Here is a 27,603-nt window from a genome sequence, read left to right as displayed (position 1 = left end):
AGCCCTTTATTCCCTGCGTTGTGGGAAAGCCAGGAGACAAGACATCTCATGAACAGTTTGAAGTAGTCAAAGGGTTGTGATACAAAGTAAGATACAGCTCAGAGACCATGCCCTAGCTCTTGCCGGCTAGAGTAAGGTGTTGCCCTTTTTCCTGTGTTGTTTGGCTGGCCTTCCTCCAGAAGTTGGTGTCCTGTGTTATCCCTTTCCTAGCAAAAGAGCGATGGTGGCAGGCCTAGAAGCTAGAAGCTGGCAGGTAGGCATGTACCAAGCTGGTTGAAGAGGCTCTTCAGTGTCAAAAAACATCTTTTTCCCAACTCCTGAGCAGCAGCTCTGACCTTTATTGCTGTATTATAACTGATAGCCAGATGGTCTTTTGGGAGTTGGATTCTTCCCCTTTAAATCATTCAGACTCAAGCACCGTCACTAATGTCATGAGTAGCTGCAAGGCACACTTCTATTGTCCCAACAAGAAATGTTATCAATAGGGGAAAAGTATGGGAAACGCCGAGAAATTCAAACCCACACAGCCTGGTGCCAGTAACTCCTTTGTGGAGCCTGCGCTGCTGTCAGGGCACGATGAACTCACACGCCTTTTTCACCAAGTAAGGCTGAAAAGCACGTGTTCCGCCATGCAGGCAGGGGCTTCTCAGCGATCTGGGTTTTCCAGGAGAAGGGGGCAACATGGGGCAAGGGGGCAGAGGCAGTGGTGCACACACGGGGGTGGCCAGCAGGGATGCCCAGCTCAGCCGCAGCACTGGCTGTCCCGGGGGCCGACAGTTTGCTTCACCGTGCTTCAGTTTGCCCTTCTGGGAAATGGGAGTGGTGCTGCCGAGCTCTTCACAGAGCCCTCGTGGCGTCAGGAGCTGAGCCCGTGTCTGTGGTGGGAGATAGGGACAGGGCTGACTTGGCCCCTGCGGTTTTTGGGCACCACTTCAGGGTACTGCCAAACACCTGTGAGAGCCAAGCGGAGAAGGAGCGACGGTGGGCACAGCTCTGCTCCTCTGCAGGAGTGCTAAGGGTGGCCTCTTCTTGCTGTTTTACAGAGGAGTTTCTTCTCTCCCCATCTGTTGGGAGCCTGGTAGAGATGCTCCTTCCCTGGGACACCCCTTTGTCACCACAGCTGCCTGGAGAGCAGGGCTCTGCGGGGTCTGTGCTGCGTGCAGTCCCATCTCTAGTCGGCTTTTCTCTTCCTCGGGCCAGCCCGCGGTTAGTGTTGCTGAAAGGCTTGCTTACCCAGCTAAAATGGAAGGCTTTTTAGGTCCAGGCTGGCTCTGACCTCACTTGCACAGGCCATGTGCTAGTGGCAGCATCACAGAGAAAGACTAGCAATGAGAACACCTACCAGGGTCCCAAGCTGACCTGTGCTGACACACCTGTGTGGAAATTACTACCTTTGAATGTTTGATGAAACTATTGGGTCTGTATGTTGTGCCACACTCATACCTTACTACCACTGGGTATTAGGGATGTCTCCTACTGTGTAAGATTCCTGGGGTTTAGTACTACAGATCCCTGCAGTATTACCACATCCCTTCATCATCCTCATACCCGTACGACTTGCTCTGTGGAGGTTTTCTGGGTAAGGATTGAAAAGACAGGGTACTGCCTATTTGAGGTGAACCCTAATGATCCTCTACAGTTTTTAACTTAGGGGCCACTGCTTGCTTTGGTGTCACAGATAAAGATCACTTCTCCCAGCCCTCTAGGTACACCTAACCCTGTCTACCACATTCTGCTCAGGGTATTTCAGTGATAGTACATTCTACACAGTAAATAGCTTAAAAAAACCTTTGTCATGGGAGGCAATATGTAAAGATACTGTCCTGCAGAACTTGCCATTCAGGATTGGCTTCTTTCGCTCTCACAAGCCAAGCGTAATTCTGCCATGTGAACTGATGGAGTGGAAGTGTAGTGCAATCTGCCTCTTTCAGGGGAAAAGGTTATGTTGTATTAGACCTATTGTAAAAAAATATTCCATTAAATGTCATTAGCATGGCATTATCTTGCCTCCTTTAGATATTAGACATTAGAACCCTGGCAAAAAGCGGTCTTTTATTACTGTAAAGTACATTCTTCACAGGTTAACCTTTTTTAATTAGTTTTCCTTTAGATCCAGAACGCTTAATATGCAGCCATTCCCAGGTGTGTAAGTGAAGGAAAGTGGACTTTGATCATTAAGAAACATATAAGACAATTTGATATGCATTTTCAGGGCTGTTGGAGGCAAAAGCAATTTCTATAGTTGCTTGTGTGGTTGACCCTGAAATAGTCATGCACCAATAACATAGTCTTTCTACAGTGAGTATTACAAATAATTAAAAATTAAGGAGAATTTATTATTTTTCTGCCCAGCTGAAATTCCCACAAGTCACCTCTCAGCATATTCAAGAGTGCACAAGAGGGATTTATTATTTCCTGGTATATTGACTCTGAAAGGTCTGGGGATTACAGCTGCTTTGCACATGAATAGCTGGAGTGTGTTGTACAAAAGGCATGGTCTGTGGGATAATGGGGTTGGATGTGGGAAAGCGCTGACCCTGGGGGAGAGCAGGCTGGTGCCTGATGGCAGGAATCAATTATGTCTCAAAGGAACACATTGCCCTGGGAGCAGGCTTTGCGGGAGCCACCATGTTATGTGTTTACCACCCTCCTCCTTCAAAAACCCATATAAACCAACCACAGAATACATCCTGTCCTTCTGCTTTTACCAGGGGACTCAGCTACACCTTGCTCTACAATTAACGCCGGTCGGTGCTAAGTTAGTTATGATCTCAGTAATGTAAGTGTTCCCCAGCTCAGCAACAGCGCGGAGACCTGGCAGTTCTCTCACACACGCTACCAGATGGTTTTGAGCTTTGCTCTAAAGCACCCCAGATGGTTTTGGGTTTTGCTCTAAAGCCCCCCCCGATACTGCTGACTTCAGCGGGAGCGCGTGCTCCCCAAAAGTCCGCTGAAATACACAGACCCCACCAGTCAGTCACGTCCCAGCTCTGGCCAAGGAAGGAGAAGAGCCTGTCACTAACAATAGAGTGGAGGGAGCAAATACAGAAGCTGCTGAGTTCATGCACTTCCTTCATTGTTTTGGGTGGGTTTTTTGGAAGATGGGACTATTCAGTTCTTGCAATGGGCTGAGCATCTCTGAGGATCTGGCATTACCGCCAACATTTCGAATGTCAAAATTTGGGCTTCAAGAAACCAAGAAATGGGCTGAAAGTCATAGGGATTCAACAAAAACATGTTGATGTTTCTAATAAAATTAAAATAATTCTGATGGATTTTTAAAAAAACTTTTTTTTTTATTAAGCATTTGGACTTTGGATTGATGTCATTGATTTTCTCTCTTTATATAAGCACAAGGCTCGGATGTGAAATATTAGTGAAGGCCATAAGTATTATGAGTCCCATTATAAAAATCGCAAGACTTACCAAGTAGTGCTGCCAAGCATTTTGGCAAGCAGAGAATATTTCAGAGGACCAGGTTGAGAATTGGGGGTGTAGTTCCTGAGGTCTGGCCCCAACAACCACTTGCTGTCATTGACGAGACAGGAGTGGTGTGTTTGTGCGAGACAGGAGGGCAGTCACCTCTCCCCTTATAAGAGCAGCAATTAATCCTATCTGCTCTTGTCAAATATTTAATCCCTCATCTCTAGCTAGAGCAGCGGTGGAGAGGGGAGATAATAGTCACAGACTTCCCTGGCATCCCCTGAGCCTCATCTGATTGTTCCCTACCTTGGGACCAAGTTGGTAACCTGCAGCTGAATGCCCCAGTGAATTTCTCCCTTCCCTTGAGTTCAGCCTGGGTTTGGGATGGAAGCTCCCACCAGAACCCACGTTCTCATGTTTGGCGGCTGTCAGTCACCACACTGTGGAACACAATGGACAGGTGTCTGGTGAAAGCGTCTTGGGGCTCAGTGTCAGGTCCTGCCCCACCAGGCAGGTAGATTTTGGAGGACTGAGGAACATCTCTGCCATGTTCAGCTGGCAGCAGCGAGAAGAGATCGTGTCAGATAAAAGCAGGTGCCAACCTTGCAGGCAAGAATGGTTTTTCAAAAGCTAGATAACCTAGTTCTGAGCCAGGCAAAGGACTAGCAGAGGGGCATATGCAAGGACTGACAGACCGTGGTCCTCACAAGACGTACGAGGCAGAGTTGGAGGCTCTCATCACCATGCCACAGGGCAAGGCAGGCTGTCACATGTCAGGATCAGGGGGATCTATTGCAATCTAGAGCCAAACTCTACAGAAACAGCCTAGAGGGCATTAAGAATAGGACCAGGACCCCAGAACATCTTCAGTGTAGCTGGTAGTATAAACTGGGCCCTACAGTCACCTGCGGTGGTGTGGTACTGGGCATCTGGCACAAAGTCCCCAAGAGCTGCCATCGTCAGACTGGGCAGGCACCTTTTGCGTGCGGCCAACAATCAGCACATAATGCTGTAGCTAGCACTGATCTTGTTTACTAAAGCAGTACAGCTCCTTTCTCATTTCTAAGTCACCGGTTTTATCCAGGCCACGAGTCTAGGGCCTGAACTTCCCTTATAAACTCAGGGAGTTCATGTAATTTGGGGCACACTGCATCCTGTCCTCCAGGGAGCTCCGAGCCCAGAATAACCGCAACCGCTGGGAGGCAGCTGGTCAAAATGAAATGGTGCTGACAGACAGATTTGCACAAGGACTAAGGACAGCTGCATCTTAAGACTGCGGTTTTGGTAGCTCTTCAGGAGCATGAATAAACAAATTAAAACTTCGTTTACTTTCTAGAGAGATCAAGTTACTTTCTGTTGAATAGATCATTAAGTATTTCCTGACCAAGGATTTGAGTGCATCTTCCTTTTCAGCCATTTCATGGCCTTCAACAAATCGTACTGAATAACATTTTCAGAAACCACTGCTGAACTTGAGTAGAAAGGAGAACTCTTGCATCTACTTATCTAGGTGGTGCAAGTGCAAGTGTGGTCCAGGCTGGGAATACAAATTCTCAAGTTTGCTCCTTTTCAGAGATGCCAAAGCTGATTGAAACAGAAGTGGGCGCTGAGCATCTTTGTAAACCAGATGTCTCAAATAGCCACTTGGCAATAGAAGCACTGCAACCAGTTGGCTATTTGAAATATTGAAATTTTGGGTTTCTCCTGTCTGCCTCATTTTTCTTCCTTTGTAAAACATCACTAATAATACATCCTTATCTCACAGAGAAGGTTGCTGAGAATTCATTAGCTGGTATTTGTAAAGCACTTTGAAAATGCAAAGCCAGTGCATTATTCCTAGTCTTCTGGATGCTTTCCATGTTATTAAAATCAGGATTTCAGAAAGGCTTATCGGGGATCAAAACAGCATCCCAAACTTGAAAGGAAGCACGACTGTTAAACCATCAACTGTCGCCTCCCCCTCCAGCCAGATGTTAAGCCCTAAAGAACTGAAGTGGCACAGGGAATTACTTTCCCAAGTTCCCCCAGCTGGGCTGACAGGCCTTGATCAATGGTTTTCTCCACAGTGAGTGCTATGCAGATGGTCTGCCCAGAGCAAGGTTTCTGTGAAGTACAAAGGGAAGTCAAACACCATTTCTAATTCAGCTTGTAGCATGGCACACTTCCTTTATCCTCTGCCTGAATGCAGTGAATAGGAGAGCAGTGTGGGAAACTGGAAGGAACTCCAAACTCACACAGTCCGCGGGTCCGTAAGACACTCCTGTCCTCAAACCACATCTGCCTGTGACAGACAGAGGGGAAAAGAGTGACAGAACGAAAAATCAGATTATGAAAACTGCATGAAGGGAAAAGAAACCCTGAGTAAAAGGGGGAAAAAAAAGTGAAGGAAGCTATGCAGAGAAACAGAAATTGCACCAGACTCAAACAAGGGACTGCCAAGCAGCACAGCAAGGAAAAGTGGAAGGAAATGACAGGGAAAGGAGCTGCAGGAGCAGAATCTTGCTCAGCCACTGGTAAGGCCAAAGAAAATGGTCCCGCTGAAGGTGGCAGAGGTGGGTTTTGCCCACGCTAAGACTTCTGAGCCACATACTCTGTTTGCCTCTTTACGCCCCCAGATTTTTTTAGTGTGTCCCAGGAAGCACAGAGCCTTGGTATTAGTCAAGATGCTCGTAAGCTTTTGCAAGCTGTTGCAAACAGATACAGAAGCTACTCCAATCCTGAATTGCCCTGGCATGTTAATCTGAATTACAGTTTGCTGTAATTTAAATACAGGACTGATTTCCTCCTCACAGCTTGGAGATCGTCTGCAGTAGGCGAGGCATTGCCTCAGTTCAGCTTTGCCCGAATAACGTGGTTTTTTGCTAGGACTCTCCATGGAGTCACTGACAGAAAGCGAGAGACTCAGCTACCAGGTGTCACTTGACAGTCAGGGTGCCCCTGCTCCAGATTGCTCAGTACCTTTGTCTTGCTATTCTCTTTACCAAAGGCTGCCCAGATATGATGGCAAGCATTGCAGCACATCCCCCCCAGTGGTACAGCAGGGCATCGATTCCTTAGCTCCGTGTGTTGGTGGGTGTGCTTTCCTTGAGCAATCTGGGAGATGCCGAGCTCTGAAACCCAGCCAGTGCAGGTCCCATTCGGGAAGCCATCACTGTAGTTTTGCAATGGGATTTTTGTGCCTCTTTGCTGCACGGTGCTAAAGGGGAAAGGTGATTCCTGTGGACCATGAGGGTATCGTGATTATTAGATCGGATTTTATACCAGTAATGCTACAGGGAAGCTTTTCTCTTCATTAATACTTCTAAACTATTCTGTGTTGCTTGGATAAAAGAAATGAGAAACAATAGACCGGATGCTGGTACTGGTATTTGGCAGATGGAAATTCAGGCTCAAATTTTTCAGATTAGGATTTTGATAAATTCCACTGTACGTGTAGAGGTAATCTGTATTTCCACCAGTTTACCGGAGATCAGGAAATAGCTCTGGAGGTACAGAAGCTGCAGGCTAAATCTAGCGGTCTGCTTCACTCTTCATGGAGTCTGAAGTTTCTGTTGACTTCAGTGAGGATCCAAGTAAGGCTCTTAGGTTCGGACCCTTTTTATTTTTCACCTCAGGATGGTCTGTAAGACTTGGCACTAATTGTGTCCTACATTTTGCTGTCTTACCCGTTCACTATTCAGAAACACTGCTCTGTCCCTGCTCCCAAGCGTTTTACCTTTCTAAATGACTTGCTAACATAAGGCTATGGAAGTTTGTGTACTTCTGAGTTTCCCACACCATTTCTTAACTATATTCATTCCTGTCACAAAGGAAGCGTGCCTGACTACAAACCACATTAGCAACGGTGCTTGCCTCTGCATTGTGTTCAGTGGGAAACCCTGCTCCCAAAAGGCCATCTGGGCAACACGTATCAGGAGAGAAGCAATGGGAGCAATGAGCATCTCGCAAGACTTGAGAAAGGAGCAGCATCTTTGAGTCTTCCTAAAGAGCTAACATCTGGCAGAGATTCTGGGGGAAGGCTCTTGCTAATGCCGTATTTCAAACATGTTAACCAGGTCCAGTATCTTGGGATCCTCGTAAGTTTTCTATGCAATACGTATGTGTATGTTTGGAACCATCATAGAAGGTATATAATTCAGAATTCATTATCCTCAAAGTCCACTGACTCTGCTAACTTTATAATAGGGAGGAATTTTCTTTATCACTTTTCTTTAGGTTTTCCAACTAAAGCAGAAGCAGAGCATCTATTTTGCATAATCGAGCATTTAATTTGAGTAACACTTCCAAGATGGTCAGTAATTGGCCAATTTTTCCCCTCATAGACTGTGAAACCAACGAAAATAAAAAGCTATTTTTAATATATGGCTTTTTTAGATGCTTTAAAATTAATGTGTTACACAAAATGAGGAATTAAGAACCTCAGTAGATTTAGCATCTCAGGGAGATTTTGCTACATTCACCTCACATTAATACATTGAATAGTATCATTTTTCTTACCACACATGTTCTGAGTATGTATGTAGGGCCTCCAGCCCCTATAGTTAAGTGAATTTCTCGAGGCCACAGGAGATTATTAGCGTTCAGCCTGCTCTGTAGCAGTCTTTGGGTCAGTTTGGATCCTAATGGAGAAGTATTGAGCCTTGACCCCTTGATTGTGCCAACCACACCACGGCTATCGCAGCACCATCAGGCACAGTGTTGGCACAGCCGTCTCTGACACCTTTCCCTTTGGCTGTGGACTGGCCAGACGTGAGGCAATGGAGCTCTTCTGGAATCCCTGCTAGGAAAGCTGATCCTGCCTTTGCTGGGCTATGGTTTTTTTGTGAGGGATTGGAGCTCACATTGCTCTGAACCCAGCATGCAGGTGCTAAACTGAGGGTCCAGGCATTGAGGGGCTAGCCGCATCCACGCGGCTTGGATCATGGAGCATGGTGAGCCTTCACCTGCTCTCACGCTCCACTGAGTCAGTGGCAGATTCAAGGCAAGAATTCTGAAGGTGTGGGTTACAGTGACAATGCCTAACCATGTAATTACTAAACAGCAGGAGAAAAAAAGGTCCACCACATCTCAGGCGCACACAGTAAACAGATACGAAATGGGACATGATGCTTGGGATCCTGGAAGAAAATCCAGGATTTTTTATCCCATACAATTCATTCCTTCAAGAAGGTACATGGAAGTTACTTTCTTGGAAAAAGAAAGGAGATAGAGTTTTTCATTCTCTTTTAACTTGAGCTAAATTTTGTAATAATGAATTACGCAAAATTTCTACCAAGACCAAGGAGGGTAAGGTGGTTCAGGCGTGCATGACTGTTCCCACAGAGTTAACTTCATAATCCCCTGGCTACTGAGTGGAGAAATAGAGGTTCATGTGTGAAATCCTGCTGTAGAGATCCCAGGTGGAGTCAGCAGTGGCAGACGTGGGTGGCAACACCTTCAGCCTGATGTGGGTCGGTGAGGGGCTGCAGCCAGCTGCCCCAGCGCAGGCACCAGCACCCGTTCCAGGCTCCTGCCCCTCTCCTTCACGTCTTCAGAACCGCTGGGCAAACCCAGAAATGGCCAGAGCCTGCACAGGTGAGAGAAGCAAGTCAAAGGAAGACCCAAGTCACTCAATCACACGTCTGCGTCTGCTCGACTAGTTTTATCACGGAAAGTTAATTTGTGCTCCCCCAGAGTAACAGACCTGTGATGCAGGAATGCAGGAATGCAGAGGCTGCTGAGAAGCAGGCTTAGTTTCTTGTCCTGTACTGTGGATAATTGCAGGGAAGGCGTCTGACACTTTAAACAGCCTTGTTGGGCTCCAACTGGAGTGCCTGTTTATGTGACTTGTACTGGAAGGGGGAATTATTGCTGTTCCTAGAGCTGTTTATTAGTGAGTTAATTGGGAGAACAGAAACCGTCTCCAGCAGAACTGCTAGTTGACTCTGCTGATCACGGGATCGGCACATTTCTTCTTCACGCGGCTTGATTAATGAGCTCAAGAAACGAGTTACTACTCAGGAGTTTCTGTTTCAGAGAATCTCCCCAAGAGGGATGCACAGAGCGTAAGATTGGTTTCAGAGGTGGCGTTACATGGGCTCAAAGATAATCCACAAGCTTTGAGGAGAACATGTGAAATGGTGTCACAAAAGCTTTCCCACAACTTGACATAAAAGGCTCAGAGCTCAACAGCTGCTGCTCTGTACGAAAAGAAGGAGCCTATTCAGGAGCAGTACAATAGGGATGGAAAAGCAGATCCTGGAAGAGGTCATTTAAACCTTACCTGGTCTTACAAATAATGAGTTTCAGAGTGAGAGAGAAATGTGTACATGTGTATGTGATTCACATTAAAAGTCATGCGTGACCACACATATATATATTAATATATACATGAACACGCATACACATATATTAATGTTAACACAAACAGGATTTACTTACTACAGTAAGAGATCCCCCACCATAAGCCCTAACGTTACTTGGCAGTAATTTATCTGATTATTATTATTATTATTCCTGTATTGAGTCTTGGAGAGGGAGATGCTGATGCTCACAGAGAAGCATATCGAACTGATGAGGTCACACAGCACATTTGGAGTAAATCTGGGACCAAAACGCATGGTTCTAGATACGCAGTTAATGCTGCTGCCTGCCTGCTTTGCCCTTCATGTCTTGTAACAGGACAACATTGCTGTCAGCCGTGCTCCACACAGGCCAGGGTGCATGTCCAGAGGATGCAGAAGATACCCAGCTGCCATGTCCTTCTTCAGCTGTTCATTGGAGCTCGTAAAAGGAAGCGGTGCTTGCACGGGCAGAAGGCAGGGTAAATGCAGGCAGATCTGGTTCAAGTGTTGTGTCATGAATCTCTGGCTGTGTGCTTATAGGATACAAATAGGAAGACGGTTAACTCTTCCAGCTGCAGGCACCTATTGAGCAAAGGCTGTGCCTCTCAATGCAGAAACTGCCCCAGTGGAGAATAATGAGGAATCAGGAATTTGATTTCTGATAAGTGTATGGGCTATATAAATTTCTTCTGCACTCCATTTTCGTTTGTGCATAGATGAAATAAAAATAACCAGAATTATTATTAAAATGCATTTTGGGGAGGAAGTGAAAAAGCATTATGTGAGACAAACTGCTCTCAAAACACTCCAAGATCCTTCTCCCCATGGATTTACGTTGCAGGTATTTGCAAACAGAAACATGAAGTGCTTGTGGCACGGCTTGAGAGTATTCTAAAGAGGCACATAAGATATCAAGGGAAGAGAACAAAGATCAAAACTGAAAACGTTTTCAATAACTGTGTGCTTACAATTAGAAGTACTTATTTGCAGTAAGACAAGCTGGAAAAGCTGTTTTCTGTTTCACATGGGCAAAACTGGCGTCACGGTCACCTGAGGGAGAACAACTGGCTCTGGCTTCCTGAGAAAACAAGGTGAGTGGCTTTAAAGCAGTTCTGCTCTTTATCTCAGTAAGCCAGAAACCGCTTGTGTGTGCATGTGCATTTGTGCATGCTTAAGCGTGTGCCTCCAAGCGTCCCCAGAGAGGAGCGCAGCCCCACGCAGGAGTTACTTCCCGCCATCGGCAGCTGACCTCCTCCTTCCTCCACGCATGTGAACCCAAGGCTGCGTCTGGAATGCTATTGATCCGCGGCATTAGTCAGCAGCCTTTTCCCATTGAAGGCCCGCTCTTTCCCAGCTTCTGACACGTAACTCTGATCCCAGCCTTTCACGTACCATACACTCCCCACCTGCTCATCTGGGAGAAGGTCATTATCCCCAGGCTATTCACTGGCAATGGAGCATGCAAGAATAGATGCTTCTCCTATTGTGCTGCCTATCTCCCTGATTGGCTGTAGAGTGTGGGAAACGCCACCAAGCCGGAGACCCACAGACTCTCAGTGAGGTTGTACAGTATAAATACCGCGCAGAGGCAGCTTCCAGCAACACGTTTCTCCTGGACTTCCACTCTGAGACCTTCCTTGCTTTCCCAGGACAGATGGCTCCCAGCACTGTTTTCATGGAGCCCGACAACCTACTGACACCAAAGGAGAAAAACAAAGTAAGTCCAGGCAGAGCAAGGCAGCTTCGAGCCGCGCTCTCAGCTGTTCTCATAACAGCTTACACCAGCTGAGAAACAGGTCCACATTGTTTAGGAACAGTGATGGGCAGCAAGCAGTCCTGTGAGATGGCAGGGAGAAGATCCTTCTAACGTAGGTCTCTTTTCCTTTGCTTTTTACAGCTGAGGAAGCCGGTGGTGGAGAAAATGCGCCGTGACCGGATTAACAGCAGCATCGAGCAGCTGAAACTGCTCCTGGAGAAGGAGTTTCAGAGGCACCAGCCCAACTCCAAGCTGGAGAAAGCCGACATCCTGGAGATGACTGTCAGCTACCTGAAGCAGCAGAGCCAGCTGCAGATGAAGGGTGAGTACTGAATGTTGTGTCACTCTCTAGCTTATTGCAAATCTGTGACACTTTTATGAATCTCTGGCCATGAGCAATTGCTCTAAACTATTCTTTCTTTCCCCTACCTCTTTTCTTCCCTTCTCTAGCTGCAGGATCCTTCCATAAAAACTCTCAGTTTGACTTCAGAGAGGGCTATTCGAGATGTTTGCAAGAAGCTTTTCATTTCCTCTCTCTTCATAAAGTCCGAACTGAAACACAGACCAAACTTTTAAGCCACTTCCAGAAGAGCCAGTCAGCTGCTGCAGAGGTCGCCTATTCCCCTGGGAACCCCAGCACCCTGAAGCAAGCATCGCCAAAAGACACCAGTACTCTCTGGAGGCCGTGGTAGTCAGGGGAGTCCTTACTTCATGGACCTCTGCCTTTTACGGTCCAGAGGAAGGATCTGAGTGCACCTGATAGCCCAGCTCTGATCCTCTCTTCCGTAGGGAATTTTGTTTCCCCTATATTTTATTTATGAGTGAAAAGAATGGCATACTTTTGACTTTTATGGGATCCTTTGGCAAAAGTTCAGGCGTTCTGCTGAGTGGTACTGAAGCTGTGTAGACACTGCTGGTAACAGTCCACAGCACGCTGCCCAGTCAGGGGGCGAATGTCTTCAAAATGAAGGAGGGTGTTTTTGTAGATGTTACAGTTGTGATGGACGAGAATTGCTGTAGGAGAGATTTCTCTAATATTGCTTGTAAGAGCCATCAGCTTTGCTCTGGCTTGACTAGCAACACTTGGTTGCTCAGTCACTCCAGAGGATAAATTTACTACCCTTTGGTTCATGCACACTTGATTAGAATCAATTTCCCTTGGTTTTCTTATAACTTGTACAGCATCAGAGATGGTTTTCGTTTTGTTTTGGATTTTTCCCCAATGGCCCTTTCATAGTCCTAGTATATAAAGCATGATGGATGAACAGAAGCTAGGAAACTATGTGGAATATTTCTACTATTTTGCTGCTTTTTTCAATTTAGAAAAAGAGTATGTTACTGCTTTATGTTAAAGAAAAGGTAGTACGTGTAAGGCTTGATTTGTCAATGTTATACATTTTGGGTGTAAGCTATGCTTTTTCTAGCATTTTCATTATAATAATGATTTTTGTCTGCATTGAGTGGTTTAATTCATGATGGATAGTGTTTCTCCCACTACTGGGACAGGCCTGTGGCTTACATGCATACTGTGTATGCGTCTCTGTGTTTGTAGAGAGCAATAAAATGCATTTGTGTGCAACTTCTGTCTGGGTTCTCTCCCTCTGAGCGATAGGCAGCCACTCGCGCCCCTGAGAAAGACCAATATGTTAGTCTTTGAAAGTTAGAAGTGGGATTTTTTGTAAAGCAAAAGGAGCTCATGTTCTCATCTACTCTGTATAGTCTCATGGCTCCCATCACGTGAGTACCTTGCACACTTAACCCCAAGAAGCAAGCAAGTGCTACCATCACACAGATTCTCTCAGCTGAATTGTAGTGAGCATTTCCTTGGTCACTGCCCCTCCTATCCACACAAAACCTTCTCACCTGGGTAGTAAAGCCTCCAACCTGGCCATCTGGTCTCCCTAACAGGCAGCACCTGGAATCTGTAGTCTTCCTTTCACGTGATTTTTTCACCTCACACTGAGAGGAAGCAAACCGAATCACTGCAGTGCTGTGCATCCTCTAATGCCTTGCCACAGTTTCTTCTCTGGGAGCTCAGAGGGGCAAATGAACTGTCCTGCCCTGCAAAGCCTCGGGGAAGAGCTGCACTGCAGCGGTGTGGAGCAGCAGCGGGAGAGCTGTGGAGGTCGGGTGGGTCAGAGCTGCCCTGGTAGGGACACACAAACCAGGGTGAGGCCTTTTGCTGCTGTTACACCTACCTGAATGAGGATTCTGTGAGCATCCCCCATCAGGGTTTGTGGGAGGCATGTCTGCACCAGTTATAGCCCAGTAAGTTATATATGTACATATATGTATAGCATGTATTTGTCCGTGCAAGGATGGGTGGAAAACAGGTCGGAGGCAGCTGGTTTGTGCTCAGCTTTTTGCTCCCTACCAAAGGTGGCTGGTTTAAAACTGCTTTGGGTATCAGTGTAGAAGGAGCAGATGCGCAGGTAGAGCAATGAGCTGCACTTCCTATATTTACCTGGCCTGAGATCAGAAAGGCAGTTTGAGGAGAAGGAGGAAATCTCTCTCGCTTAGGCTGCCTTGGCTTCCCTCAGCTTGTTTTGCTGTTACGTTGCTGCCTTGGGTAGCAGCGTGGCCGTCGGTAACGCTTCGTGCTGGTTTGGGCCCTCCTGAAAGCCAGGCCCTTGACTCAAGCTGGGGGAGCTGATCTCTCCCCTCAGCAATAAAGAGTTGTAGAGTAGAAAAAGGATTCCTGGAAAGCCGCCTTTCCTCATAGTAATTACTGAATTGCTAAACTCTATGTTCCTAATATTAAAAAGTCTCTTAACTGTTATTTCAAGCATGATTTCTTCAGGAACTTCAGACTGGTCAGCAGGAATAGCCAAGGTCCTCTTGGCTGCATGTCTCACATGGACAGCTTGCTTTCTTTCATGTGGAACATAAGCACTTACGAAAGAGCAATATGGGATTTAAAAACCCAAACAACAAACATCTGTACTCCATCACAACAGGAACATCCACGTGTGCCCCTGACTGGGGGAGCTTCCCTTCCTATGACAATAAACCAATCGTGATAATAAACGTAAGTTTGTGCAGGCATAAACCTTGGGTGAAAAACGTTATCCTCTGATGAAAAAAATACGATAGTTCTGTGGCTTACATACAAAGTTACGGGATGTTTTGGCTAGAGACATAATCCATGTTGTTAGCCAGAGATCACACATTGCTTGCTTATGCAGGTTTTTGTTTGTCTCTTGTTTTGACAAGGAATGATTTGTTCTGCCACATTTTATCACCGATTTGTCATACATACGCATTTTACTGCAATAAGGAATGTGGCGTCTGTGGTAGGAGATGCCATTAAGTGGCAGAGTCCCTATATGCTCTTTTACTCTGGAGTTCTTGGCAGTAACTTTGTAAAGCGATACCTTAATTTCATTTGAGGATTTGAGATGTTACTATAATGTAAATAGTAACACTAGTAATGACATGATGTTGCTACTGTTATCCAGCAAGTGAATTGGCTTGCGATACAGAGAACTTGCCATATAAACTTCTAGAATTATGCAAAACGATTGTCAAACTATTTAGAACACTAAAAAGTTCTTACTGAAAAAAAATCTTTAGATACACAACTTTTTTTAATATTGCAGTAGGAAAAGCCCTTGCAAAGTTTACAAATGACATTGTAAACTTTCTTTTTTTTTTTTTTTTTTTTTTTTTTAGCCACCAGGGGTCACAGTTACTGTAAAAACACTGTCCCCTTGGATGACTAAAACGTCAGTTTGAGCAGAATTTTAGGGTTTTTCATGTGTATGCTTCATGTGATTTTGTTTGCTTCATTTTAATGGCCAGGTATCAGATGTCAGTCAGTGCTGGAGACTTAATAAATCTTTTCCACCTCTCAGTTTCTGTGTATGACATTGTAATTGTTTATATGTGGACAGATGAATAGGGTAACTTGATGAAGCGTTAAATTGATGTAGAGAGGTTTGGGTTTTTTCCAGCAGTACTGGAGTAGAATTCTTTTTAAAATTTAGTTGTGGAATCTGGTGCAAAAGCTGCTTTCTATCACTTCTCTCACTAGTATTATATGAACTGTGTCTATAAAGGATAATTTAAGCAATTCCTTAAAGCTGTAAAACTTGGGACTTGCAGGTCTGTTGCTTCCATTTACACTGAATGCTTCTGCCCACACAAAATGTTACTTAAAATTTTCAAGCTATAGTCCTTTTAAAAAGACACCACTTACTACTGACACACACTTATATATTCTTTTTATTGATGTTTCCTAAAGCTAAAGCTTTAGAAATAAAGTTAGAAGGAACAACGAGTTTTCTCTGGCCAATGCCTTCAATATCACTTAAATCAGAGTAATTTCATTTCACTGCATGTACTAAGGAATATTAATTTTAATTCTGCCCACAAGTTCCAGGCGGCTTATTTGGGTCTGTCAAGACACTGCAGCAGAAAAAAAGCCCTGGCAAAAACCCCACCAAAACAAATAGGGAATGGAGCTTGAAAAATGTGCAGGATGACTGGACCATAAACCAGTATGCTGTTGGATTTATATAATGTTATAATGCTGTTTGGTTTGGGGTTTGTTTTTTTTAAAAGGGGTAGAATTTGATGTTGTCTGTGTTAATGTCTCTATAGCTGGTGAATGAATTCCTTGTTTTTCTCTGCTTGCACACGCAGCTTTTGTTTTACCTATTAAACTGTCTTTATCTCGACCCACGAGTTTTCTCACTTTTATCTTTCTGATTGTCTCCCCCATCCTGCCAAGGGGGAGCGAGCAAGCAGCTCAAAGGGTTCGAGATAACGACAGATTTGACTGGACTTGCTAGGTCAAATTTATAGCTGTCGTTGCTGTTCAGCTATTAATTGGCAGGCTCCTGTGCTTGCCATGGGGTTTGCTTTCCTTACTGCAAATTAAATCTTGTGCTCGTTAGGGGCTGCTTTTTGCTTTTGCTGCTTGCTGTACCGCTGCACTGCTTATCATCGTACTCTGCTGTGCCTGGGCACATTCTGATAACAGCAGTGGCAATGCACCTGGGCTGGCAGCTGGCCAGGGCATCGCTGCTCTTTCTGTGCTGCTGTACTGGCTGTATACTGAAGAATTCAGAGATGACAGAAATGTTACAAGTCTTCCCACCACCAGATAAGCTTTGATCAGAGCTTGTACCCTACCAGGCACAAAATATTTTGTCCGCGAGACATAAAGCTACAGGAAACTTGTCCTTAGAAGTTCCACTGCTCACAAGCATATTTGATCACAATAGGAAAGATACCTCTTTTCATTCTCAGACGGGCTGCATTACATCTATTGATTTCCCCCCCCCCAGAGAGATATTTGCACTTAAACAGCACAGCTGCTATATTTCAGTCCAAAAAAGCAAACAGACTGATAAAATTATAAGCAGTTAAAAAAATAAAACAACAACCACCTGAAAACCTGAGAAGACTGCTTCTATCTTAACTTCCAGGCTCCCTAGATCTTCTACCACAGATAACAAAACTAAGGAATCAGAAGGGCGTACAGCTGTGGGATACCTTTGAGCATTACCTGTATACAAGGCACCTGCAAAGATAAATTCTGGACTAAGGATGCTGGTTCATGCACTAGTGTGTGCACCTGTGTGAAGGACGGGATAGTGGTGTGAAGGACAGGGAGAAGGTCTTTGCCCTCCTCATAGTCCTAAAAGGCTTCTCTCAGGACTTACTCTTTCTTGCATCCTGTAAATCAGTAGTAAATCAGTTGAAGACAATAGCTACTGTCCTTCAGCTGTCCAGAGCGGAGTTTCTGTACTTCAACAACCAGGAAAGTCCCTTTGCTTGTGAAGAACGAGGTACAATCAATCTGTGGCTGTTGGGAGACCGATGGAAGCTGGTATGAATCTACACCTGGCTTAGGGTTTTTGTATTCTGAAATGGTGATAGGGACGTGGGGGGAAAAAAAACCAACCCAAACCTTGGCCTGCAGTTAGGGAGGCAAGTCAGGAATGACCTGATTACAGCAATACTGCTGAGCTAAATACATATTTCCCATCCAGCTATGAACTACACTTTTAAGTAGGATGGCTGCTTGGTTTTCCCAACTGCTAGGTCACAGTGGTAGCCAGCACTACTGATTTCTTGGCTGAAAAATTAGTGCTGTATTAGTGCTGAATGCCGGCCACAGCCCGAGAGGTTTCTCACAGGGAAAATCCATTGCAAATGTGATAATACCAATGAATTTCGACTTGTCAAACGCATTCCGAGGCAAGGCGAGGCAAGCTCAGACCTTCCTGTCACATGCACAGCAGCTGTCCTTTGCCAGAGAAGCGTGATCTGCCGTGTCAAGTGAAACCTGGAGCAGTGGAAAAGAAGCGGTGATGTGTAGGAAACTGAGGCAGCTGCCATACGGTACAATCAGTTCATGTCAAGGGACTACCTGCGATCACTTCCCAGGGGAGAAAAGTAACTCTGTCTAGAAACCCTCAATCTCTGTCACTATGGAAAAAGGAAGCTTGACATCCATATTTCACAAGTATACTTCCCTATTTTTGTGTCTGAGGGAGCTTTCACTTTCAGCTTGTCTATCCCAAATAGCTATAGAAGTTAGCATTATCACCTGAAAATAAGAGGAAATGTTGAGTGAACTACAGGCGTGGTGCACCATCAACGCAGGTTACAGGCAGGACTGACAGGGCCACAGTGTCACTAGGCTTGTGCTTAGTGTCCCAGATTGCCACACACGCTCTGTGTGCGTGCCAGAGCCAGCCATCCCCAGCATCTCCAAAGTCAGCGCTGGCATTACCTCTGTCTGACTTACTGCCGCAGCCTTTGGCAAGTCATCCCCCTCCGTCGCTGTACGCCAGCATACACACGCTGACACAGGGCAGCAGTGGCAGCGCCAACCCCAACACCTCCCTGCAAGAATCTGGGGCATGGAGAACTGGAACTAGCGCCATCCATGACTTCCACCTGCTCATCAGAATGAATTCTGGCCTCAGCCGCTTCCCAACTGCCATTTCTTCATGGGTGCTCGTAGTGGGGTTGGGGGGAATGGGACCGAAAGGAGCTCTTCTTCCAGCAGCGCTGCACGTCAGCGCCTGTTAAACTGGCTGGGGACTCCCAGTGTGCTTGCCCTGAAAAGTTTAGCTGTCAGCAGAATTATGAAACGCTAATAACAAGAGCTGGACCCCTCTTTAGCTGCCTTTGCTACGTAGGCATGTAAACTGACTTTTAACGGATGTGGGCTGAACACAGGATCCCTGACGCGTTCCAGTTGAGCTGTCCCTAGCTGGTGGGCATCCTGGCAGAGGAGCAGGCGTGCGGCTCCCGTGTCTCGCTGGTCTGCTTTCCACTTGCCAAAGGTTCATCGCGGTTCTGAGCTCAGTGAAGGCCTTAACAAACAGCTCCTCTCTGCACCATCTCACCCTGCTGCAAGAAACGCTGCCTGCCCATTTCAGAAACTAGTAAAGCATTGCCAGCTTTTTTTCTTCAAAAACAGAAAGGGGGAAACCTGCATTTATGTAAACTGCTTCCCTGTGGTATTCGAGGAACAATGACCCATTTCAACATGTTACGTATTTGTGACAACAGCTGTTTTTTAAAACTGCCAATGCTTTGGCTAATCCCAACATCTGCTGGGGGCTGGTGCCGACTCAAAGCCAGACCCAGAACTGCCGCAGTGGCGGAAAGCCATACCGCTGGCACAGGGGGAATCTGAGCTAAGTCTAACAGCGGACTTGGGCATTTTGCTTTTTGGTCAAATAATTTCTCTGCTGGGCATCCTCAGCCTCTTTTTTTTTTTCTTTTTCCAACGGTTGGTTGTTCTGTTTGCTCTTGTGTGTGCCTATGGACACGTTTTCATGAAGGAAGGGTGGCCCCCAGGCAGGGGCTGGGGTGATCACTGAGCCCCAGGCCCCCTCGGCTGCCATCTTGTGGGGCAGGGGCCCTGCGCCGGGCCGCCCTGAACCTGCTCGGCCTCTCTCCCCCCCCGCCGCCATCTTGTGGGGCAGGGCGGGCAGCCCCCAGCCCTACCCAGCCTCTGCCCCCGCCGCCATTCTGTGGGGCAGGGGCCCAGAGCCGGGCTGCCGCAGCGGTGGTTTCCCTTCCTCGCCCTTCCCTGCCTGGGCAAGTAATTTCTCTGCTGGGCAGCCTCGGCATCTTTTTTTTTTAATAGTTGGCTGTTTCGGGTTGCTTTTGCGTGTGCTTATGGACACGTTTTCGCGAAAGGAAGGTGGCCCTCAGGCAGGGGCTGGGGTGATCACTGAGCTCCCGGCCCCCTCAGCCTCCCGGGCTGCCATGTTGTGGGGCAGGGGCCCTGCGCCGGGCTGCCCCGGCCCTGCTTGCCCTCTCTTCCCCCTCGCCACTTGTGGGGCAGCGGCGCGGGGCTGGGCAGCCCCAGCCCTGCTCGCCCTCGCCCCCCGCCGCCATTCTGTTGAGCAAGGGCCCACAGCCGGGCTCCCCGGCCGCGCTCGGCCTCCGTCCCCGCCGCTGCCGTTGTGTCGGGCGCAGGCCCAGCGCTGGGCTGCCGCCGCGGCTTCCCCTCCTCGCCCTTCCCTGCCGGGGCAGAGGTGATCCCGCTCAGCGCGGCTTTCGCTTTCATTTTCGTGTCGGCGGCGGGCGCGGCCGCGGGTCCGGCAGCCGCTGTGGGCCCGGGCCGGCCCCCTGCATGGGGCAGCGGCCCCGGGCTGCGCCGAACGCGGGGCGGCCGCTGAGGCGCCGCGGAGCCCCGCAGCTGCGGGAGCCTGCCCGGCGGACCATGCGCCTGGTGAGTGCGGGCCGCTCCCCGCTGCTTCTCCGCCCGGGGCGGCCTGGCGGGGCCGGGCTGGCCGGGGAGCGCCCCCCGCCCCGGCCCTGCGGGGAGGGCCGCTCGTCGGAAGCCCCTGTGCGAGACGGCGGTGTGTCGAGCGGCCGGCGTCCTGTAAACAGGCTGTGCAGCAGAAATCCCTTCTTGTATTGCCCCAAGGTTTTTGCCGTTGTGCTCGTCATGCAGCTGGACTGTGTGGAAGCCTTAGAATGTGGGCTGGGAGAATATCCCATAGGTGCAGAGTGCTGCCTCATGTGTGCTGCTGGTAGGTAACTGGACTGCTTGCTCTCCATGTCAGCTGCAGAGGAAAGCTCCTTCCCTCCTGCAGCGGGTCATGAGGGTGACCCGCCTTCCCTCCTGCAGCCCGCTGCACCCTGACACCAGCCTTGCAACTAACCAAGTTGTGAGCATCATGCCTGAATGGCCTCTTGCGGCCCTGGCTCACGCCCCACACCCCCCTTGCAGCAGCACAGGGCCCCATCCCTTTCTTTGGACCCTCCAGAGTAGAAGCCAAAACCACCAGAATCTCTCTGCCCTGGTAGTCACTAACTTCACGGTTTCCAAGGTCTTTCATTTTGGGTCACGGTTTCCAAGGTCTTTCATTTTGGGGCACAGTTTCCAAGGTCTTTCATTTTGGGTCCCGGTTTCTGTTTCGGGGTTCTCTCTGCAGCCGCTATTAGCATATTTCTGAGGTCCTTGTAGTTTAGTAGTTACTGTTGGTTTAATGCCAGTGTCAGGCCCCGGCCACGTAAGCTTTGCTAACGGAGCCACTTCTCTGGGGGGTTGTTTCTGGTTTTTAGGACTTCGGGTTTTCAAGCACTGCACTGCAAATTCCAGCACCATGTGCGTACCTTGTGTTGAGGATACGTACACAGATCATCCCAATGGTTTAGAACACTGCAGGAAATGTAAACTGTGTGATAAAGGTAAGGAGGATGCTGAAGAACCAGGTTAAATGGATTTTTCATGCCTTTTGTGGATACATTCTCCCCTTCTTTCTTGCCTCATTTGCTTGATGAGTTGGTTAAGAGGATGAACAGAGAGGCTTATGTCACTGTGCAGACCTCAGAATGCTATCTCCTGGGTGATGGAAGGGAGAAACTTGGATCAATCTTCAGCTGGCACCACCGGAGGTTTGGTCTGCAGCCTCTCGCTTAATGTTTAAAGGGTCCTTTAGATCGCAGCATGATGTCTAAAGAGTTGTCTTGGACTATCGGGGTAAGGTAGACCTGAATGAGCTCCTGGTGGACCTAATTTAAAAACATCTGAGTTGAGAGTATTTTGCTTTTGCCATGCAACGCTGAGGACAGATGTAAAGATGCTGTGTCTGTAAGGATTTGGGCTCTTTATATATCACAAAAGGAGTTGTCTTCACTAACCCTGCTAGTTCTGGTGCTCTTCACCAGTGCATCGAGGCAAGGCTAAATGTTTGCTTTTGGTTTTGTATCTGTTGATTGTACCCATGTAAATACTGTGGCTGCGCATGTGAATTTCTCTTAGGAGCCAACCTAGTGCCAGAAGTAGCATGTACCTATACGAAGAATACTGTGTGTGGCTGTCCGCCTGAGTATTTCTGCAGTTATTTGGGGAGTGAAGACTGTGAACTTTGTCAGCGCTACACTGTCTGCTTTCCTGGCAGTATGGTAAAAGAAAGGGGTAAGCCAACACAGCATCGGTAACACCAAGAGGAAAGTTTTCTTATGGGAAATGCCTTTGGAGCTCGATTTTGAGGAGTCTGGCTATCAGTTCATCCAGAAAAAAATCAGTGAAGGAACAATGTGAATGGATAGGGCCAGCACATACTAGGTATGGTGTATACTTGCCCGCTGTACTGACTGTGACACAGCTGAAAGCTTGCAGGATCCTTCAAGACCTAGATGCTGAGGTAGCTGATTAGCCAAGAAGCCTTTTTCCTGTGTGCAAAGAGAAGTGTGTGAGCTGTTGTCTGTATTGAAGTCTCTGCAGTAATCGCTTGGTCATTTGCAAAGAACACATTGAACTGAACCTTAGCCTTAGGTGCAGATAGAAATCCTGTTGTCTTCTCCCTTACAGGCACAAAGACCACTGACAATGTGTGTGAAGCCTGTCCTCCTGGAACCTCCTCAACAGCCAACATGTCTCACAGTTGTATACCATGGTCCAAGTAAGCAGCTCTTACTGGGCATGGGGCTGCTTTCTTTAACTGTTGGGTCTGCATTTTGCAGCAGTTTTCTGCTTCCAGTAAGGCACTGAGCATGGAATCCTGTTCCTACATCCCACTCTTTCTTGGGAACAGCATAACTTCTTTCTTTATAAACTCGTTAACATGACAGATTTAGCCTTCAGCCTCTTGTTCGAGCTTGCCACTGCACAGGAGACTCTCAGACAGCTCTAACAGAGCTGGATCTAGACCCATGAAGAGCAGTGCGCTCCTCTGGGTACCAGGGTTTCAGCTGACACATCCCTTAGCTATAGTGGAATGGGTGAGAGTTTGCTTCTGAGGAGAATCAGTTTGCATTTACAAGCATTAAAAAAAAAAAGAGGTGAAAGTCCAGGTCCTTCTTGGGTTACCCACCGAGTCAGAAAGACCTTTGTGAATGCCCCTGGGTGCGGAGGTGGGGTGTTAAAAACAGTACAGCAGTTCCCCTGCAAGGTCTGCTGACAGGTTCTAAGAACACAATTATTTCTTTTCTCACATCAGACTTAAGAAGAACGGCTGGGTACAAGGAGAGAACGGGAATTCTTCCTCAGCTTCCTCCGTTACAGTAATTGTTTGTTCTGTTGTCGTTGCCGTGCTAGTTATTGCAGTTGGTCTTACATCTATCTGGAAATGGAGGAAAAGGAAAAATTATGTGCCACGTAAGTACAAGTAGCATGTGTATAAAGGGGTGGTTTTGTAACAGTATTCTGAAGAATGGTCTTTGATTCACTAGATGTTGAGCTGAAACCTTAACAGCCAATTAGATATGTGAACTGTATCATCATCACAACAGGTTAACTGTGGCACACAGAAATGTCTACATTTTTGCATGCCACAGTTAACCTGTTGTGATGGTGCCTCCCTTAGGGGATGTGCTTATGCAGGCTCACTGCTGAACCGCTCCTACATACGTGTAAGAACATGGTAACGTGGTTAGAAAAATGTGTGAGTATAAAGTTCACCTTACTGCATTTTGATGGGACTGTTTCCTTTTCTTTGCAGCGGTGCAGGAATCAAGGGTGAGTCTCTTTCTCTCTCTTGTTTTGGGTTTTTTGTTTTTGGGGGTTTTTTTTGGTAATATGTTGAAATCTGAAGTAAGTTTTTTTGTTTGGTGTTTGTACATGCTGTGTGTTTGATGGGCTGAGTGCGTACTGGAGCAGCTCATCGATAGCGGGAGTGTCTCTGAGTTCCAGAATCCCCAAGATTGTGCAGTGTAAACTCATTTTATGCAGTTCTCATTAGGAGACTTTGAAGCTAGTCACAGGGCTGTTGTTATCTCCTGAAATTGTCTAAGAATGAATATTGAAGGGGTTTTAGGAGATGGACTTACACTAAAAAATACGAGTCCATCTTATGGAACTGTGTTTATCTCTCCATCCTACAGTATTATGTATCCCCTGAAAGTTGCTGTTAGTGATGTGCAAGATCTGGTATCTGTGCAGGCAGCGATGCATTTCATAGGAAAAACATTGAATGGACTGTATAATTTGTGCTTCTGATTGGAGAGGGGACCTACAGCAGCTCTTGCTCTTAAGGAAGAAGCCAAAGTCTGGCTGTTAGCAGTGAAAATCGCAGGCATTTGCTAATAAACACTGACTCTTCATACTCTCTGTTTTCCTTTGACATGTTTTAAAGAGTGAACAGCAGAGTCAGGCTTTGATACTAACTGTGGAGCATACGGATCAAACAACTGTTCCTGTGCAGGAAACTGGTGCTGGGCCTGAAGAAACCAGTATTGAATAGCCGTTTTTATTTGAACTATTGTAAACAATGGATATCCGCTCCTAAAACCAACCACAAAAAAAAACCCCAAACCCAAACCACCCTAACAAACAAAACCCAACATTTTTTCCAAGTATTCACGGAGAAGACAGCTTGAAAATGAAAAGGAGGATCTGCAAAGGAGGATCTTCTGAAGCATCAAAGTTTGAAAATAGCTGAGTCATCGAGGTGTTGGTCAGTATCGTCAAAGGCTGCAAAGCTCTTTCCTTTTACATTCCCACTTCATGGAGTGGTGGCCTGTATGGTATGCCTGAAGTTTCTTTCTTAGCAGCTTGGACAGTTATCACTTGGTATGCATGTCATTCTTCCAAGATATATTTGTTGGTGGAAAGAAACAGCTTTGTTTCATTTTAAAAATGAATTTAAAAATTCCGCATAACTAATATATAACACATTTTCTAAATGCATTTTGTACAGATTTTTCCTTTTTATAAGTAAAGAAAATAATGAAGGGAAGGGAATCTTGTGCAGCAAGAAACATGTAGCATTTAGTGAATGACACACACACACGTCTTTTGCTCTGCTCTAATCTCTGATCATGTGTTACAACAAAGAAAGTTCTGGTCCTACAGGGACATTATGTCTAGAAATAAAATAATGAAAATACATTCTCTCTGTAAAAGGAGTTTCTTTGCCTGAGGAAGGGAAAACACTGAGTTACTTGGCTGTTGGCATTATCTGGACGAAAAGTGTTATTCTTAAAGAGCATCATGGTGGACGTAGATTTTTGAGGAGGGATTTGGTGAGGGTAGTAATGAGGTGAAGAACTGTATAAAAAATGAGATGTGGAAGAAGATGGAGAGAGGCATGGAGAAAGCATGTGGTGCTTGCAGTGGGACAGCTGGGAGGGGGTGCTGGGGCTGCTGGAGTGAGCAGATACCGAGATGTACTGTGAAAGCATCAGTGTCGGGGTGAGAGGCCTGTTTCGCACAAGGTGCAGAGGGAGCTGTGAGTGTGTAGATGTGGCTTTTGCTCTGTTTTTGAAGTTGGAGACTGATGTGTCACCAGGTGGCAGCATGGGAGAAGGAAAGACTTCATTTTCCTCATTCTGGGAAACATCTGAATCCTTCTTTTGCCAAGTACGTAATAAAGCTGCTCTGATGCATAATTACTTACGAGTCTGGAATCAGATCTGCAGCAAAACATCTCTGGGTACAGAATTTTCCACTAGGCTAAAGTATTTTCTGTAGGACTTGCTGACTTCTGTCCCGTTACATGGATTTGTCCACTATCTTAGTTACCAATTAAGGTGCTCTGTTGTGGTTGGGGGTGAGGGGTGTTGCAGGGGGTTAAAAGGGAGGCTGTTGGCCAGAGTCTCTGACTGACACAGGTGAACATCTGGTACAGAACTTAGCCTGGAAGCAACTGCAAAGGACTCACCGTCTGACAGCTGTGTTGTTTCGAGTAGGACGGTATGTGTGTGGAGAATATGTCAGGTCTGAAAGCTCTGCAGATTATGAATATGCATCTTGTTCCTTCTTGGAGTGCGTGTCCTGTTTCAGTAGTGAAAGCTCTGGATTATTGGGAATGCCTGTAAAAAATTTTTACTGACCTTGCTTTGAGGACAAAGGGTTTCATTCTGACCTAACACTAAATACGTCACTCACTTGTGCAGGTAGAGAAAAAGATGGGCTTGTACAGGCTCCCGAGGTGACTCTGTTCCTTTGAAAATAGCTGAAAAGTCATCACAAGTGCTGAAGAAAGTACAAAACCTCAGGTAGGGGCAGGGGTTGCTTGTAGCTGCAGTTCCCATCCTGATTTGGAATGGGGCAACCAGTTGTAGTTTAAACTTCACCTGGTCATGGGATAAATGAAAATCAGTGTCTTGGGAGCACAGCAAATGGTCCCCCTGCTACAGACACTGGGTCTCAAACAGAGAACGCTTGTAAAGCTGTGTTCTGTCACTGCCACCGGTGTTCACAAACTGAGTGTGTGGCTGATGCCACCGGCAGCGTAACGCCAGCTGCCGGGCAGCCCGGCAGAACAGCCGGGCAGTGGGCTGACTGGTTGTACCACGCGACGCTAACAAGCTGTGCTGGAAAATGTTACTTGACAGGCTGAAGGTTTTTGAAGCTCAGTCTGGTCAGGACCTGGATCTTCCTGGAAAGGTATTGTCATCTCTGCTCTGAGCTTTGAATTGGCAGTTGCGTTAGACCTGGATGGAAGGGGAGCTTACAGGTGGCACAGACAGAAGCCAAGCGCACAGTAACAGACCCTGCTTGTAAAGCCACGATCTTAATTTTAAAGTCCTCTGCATTTATCTCTTTGTAGGTGTTCACTCACTGATAGGCTAAGGTCAGTGACACTCCACTGCTGCCTCTGTCCTCAACTTGAGTTGTTTCTTACTTGTGGTAGTGCATTGCTTCTGCTGTGACCCTTGTGCGTACGATTATGGAAAAGTACCGTGGTGGTTAACAGGGAGTGCCACGTCCTGGTTGTTCTGAGCCTCTCCCCGATCTCTGTCCTTGCTCCGTCAAGGTCATTGGTAGCCGGTGTGATGTAGGGGGCTGTAACTGGCGAGGGGAGATGTGAATGCAGTAGGGGTAAAATGGGATGTGTGGGACCGTAAGGGAGGTTGCAGCTTATGCACTTGCGTTGTGCTGGCACAGACGCAAAGCGACAGATGGAAAGAGTCTTCTGCAGGTGGGAGGCGTAATAAACTTACATGAAAAAACGAAGTAACTTCCATGTGCTGTAATAATAACTTGGAATAAAACCTCCCAGGCACATTTTAATTATCCCTTTAGCAGTTGCATGTGCCAGAACTTCTAATGGCACATCTCCAGAGCTTAATGATTTTGCAGAGTTATTAAACTGTCAGCCATGTGAACCTCCTCCACCTGACCTCTGCATGGTTGTGTGCTGTTTCCCTTGGCATATATATGCTGTTGTCACCTTGCTGAGTACCCTCACGGTAGGCAGTGACTGCCTGGCAATCTAGGATCAGACAGCTTCACAGTCCCTTTACTAAGACTTCTGTGAATAAATATAAAAGAATGCAATTCGCAAGGCCAAAACTGTCCTATGAGCATGGTAACCGAGAACAATAACTTGCACTTTTAGAGAAGGATTATACGCAGATCTGTTATCTGTAGCGTACACGCTAAGTTAATATTATCATAATATTTGTAGTACACCTGTAGTAGTTACAGACCAATTAAAACAGTTAATCGCGCTGTATTACTGGTCACAGCTTTGGTTGACTCTTCTGTAATCTCCTGCTTTTGTTCTTGTGCATAACTCTGACCTGTCTCCCGAGCAAGGGACCTTTCCAGCATGCTGGAAACGTGCTGGGCTCCGTACCCTCTCCCCAGCCGTAATTACCTCTGTGTTTCTTACAGTGCAATGAAGAGGTCCACATGGGAGAGCAAACAACAGGAGCGTGAAACATCTA

General features: G+C 46.7%; 2 protein-coding genes across 2 annotated transcripts; both read left to right on the top strand.

Moving 5' to 3' along the window:
• The first annotated feature begins 9,228 nt into the window (after positions 1 to 9,228).
• Positions 9,229 to 13,081, top strand: LOC119145206 (transcription factor HES-5-like). Its single transcript, XM_037381464.1, has 4 exons — positions 9,229 to 10,837; positions 11,401 to 11,463; positions 11,644 to 11,824; positions 11,953 to 13,081. Exons 2-4 carry the CDS (start codon positions 11,401 to 11,403, stop codon positions 12,192 to 12,194), a joined length of 486 nt encoding a protein of 161 aa, XP_037237361.1. The 5' UTR covers positions 9,229 to 10,837; the 3' UTR covers positions 12,195 to 13,081.
• Positions 13,082 to 20,055: 6,974 nt separating this feature from the next.
• Positions 20,056 to 24,817, top strand: TNFRSF14 (TNF receptor superfamily member 14). The gene is made up of 8 exons (XM_037380165.1): positions 20,056 to 20,209; positions 20,408 to 20,513; positions 21,049 to 21,174; positions 21,749 to 21,904; positions 22,301 to 22,391; positions 22,929 to 23,086; positions 23,430 to 23,446; positions 24,063 to 24,817. Exons 1-8 carry the CDS (start codon positions 20,111 to 20,113, stop codon positions 24,168 to 24,170), a joined length of 861 nt encoding a protein of 286 aa, XP_037236062.1. The 5' UTR covers positions 20,056 to 20,110; the 3' UTR covers positions 24,171 to 24,817.
• Positions 24,818 to 27,603: the final 2,786 nt, after the last annotated feature.

This window comes from Falco rusticolus, chromosome 3 (genome assembly GCF_015220075.1).
Source record: "Falco rusticolus isolate bFalRus1 chromosome 3, bFalRus1.pri, whole genome shotgun sequence".
In the NCBI taxonomy this organism is placed as follows: domain Eukaryota; kingdom Metazoa; phylum Chordata; class Aves; order Falconiformes; family Falconidae; genus Falco; species Falco rusticolus.
Note: the sequence above shows the minus strand (reverse complement) of the source record. Positions and strands in the feature narration are given on the sequence as shown.

Excerpts from the sequence above, each read along its gene's own strand:
- LOC119145206 (XM_037381464.1), top strand. The coding sequence starts at position 11,401 with ATGGCTCCCAGCACTGTTTTCATGGAGCCCGACAACCTACTGACACCA. Across the intron at positions 11,464-11,643 it reads CACCAAAGGAGAAAAACAAA|CTGAGGAAGCCGGTGGTGGA; the intron begins GTAAGTCCAGGC and ends TGCTTTTTACAG. Across the intron at positions 11,825-11,952 it reads GAGCCAGCTGCAGATGAAGG|CTGCAGGATCCTTCCATAAA; the intron begins GTGAGTACTGAA and ends TCCCTTCTCTAG.
- TNFRSF14 (XM_037380165.1), top strand. The coding sequence starts at position 20,111 with ATGGGGCAGCGGCCCCGGGCTGCGCCGAACGCGGGGCGGCCGCTGAGG. Across the intron at positions 20,210-20,407 it reads CCCGGCGGACCATGCGCCTG|GTTTTTGCCGTTGTGCTCGT; the intron begins GTGAGTGCGGGC and ends TATTGCCCCAAG. Across the intron at positions 21,175-21,748 it reads ATGTAAACTGTGTGATAAAG|GAGCCAACCTAGTGCCAGAA; the intron begins GTAAGGAGGATG and ends AATTTCTCTTAG.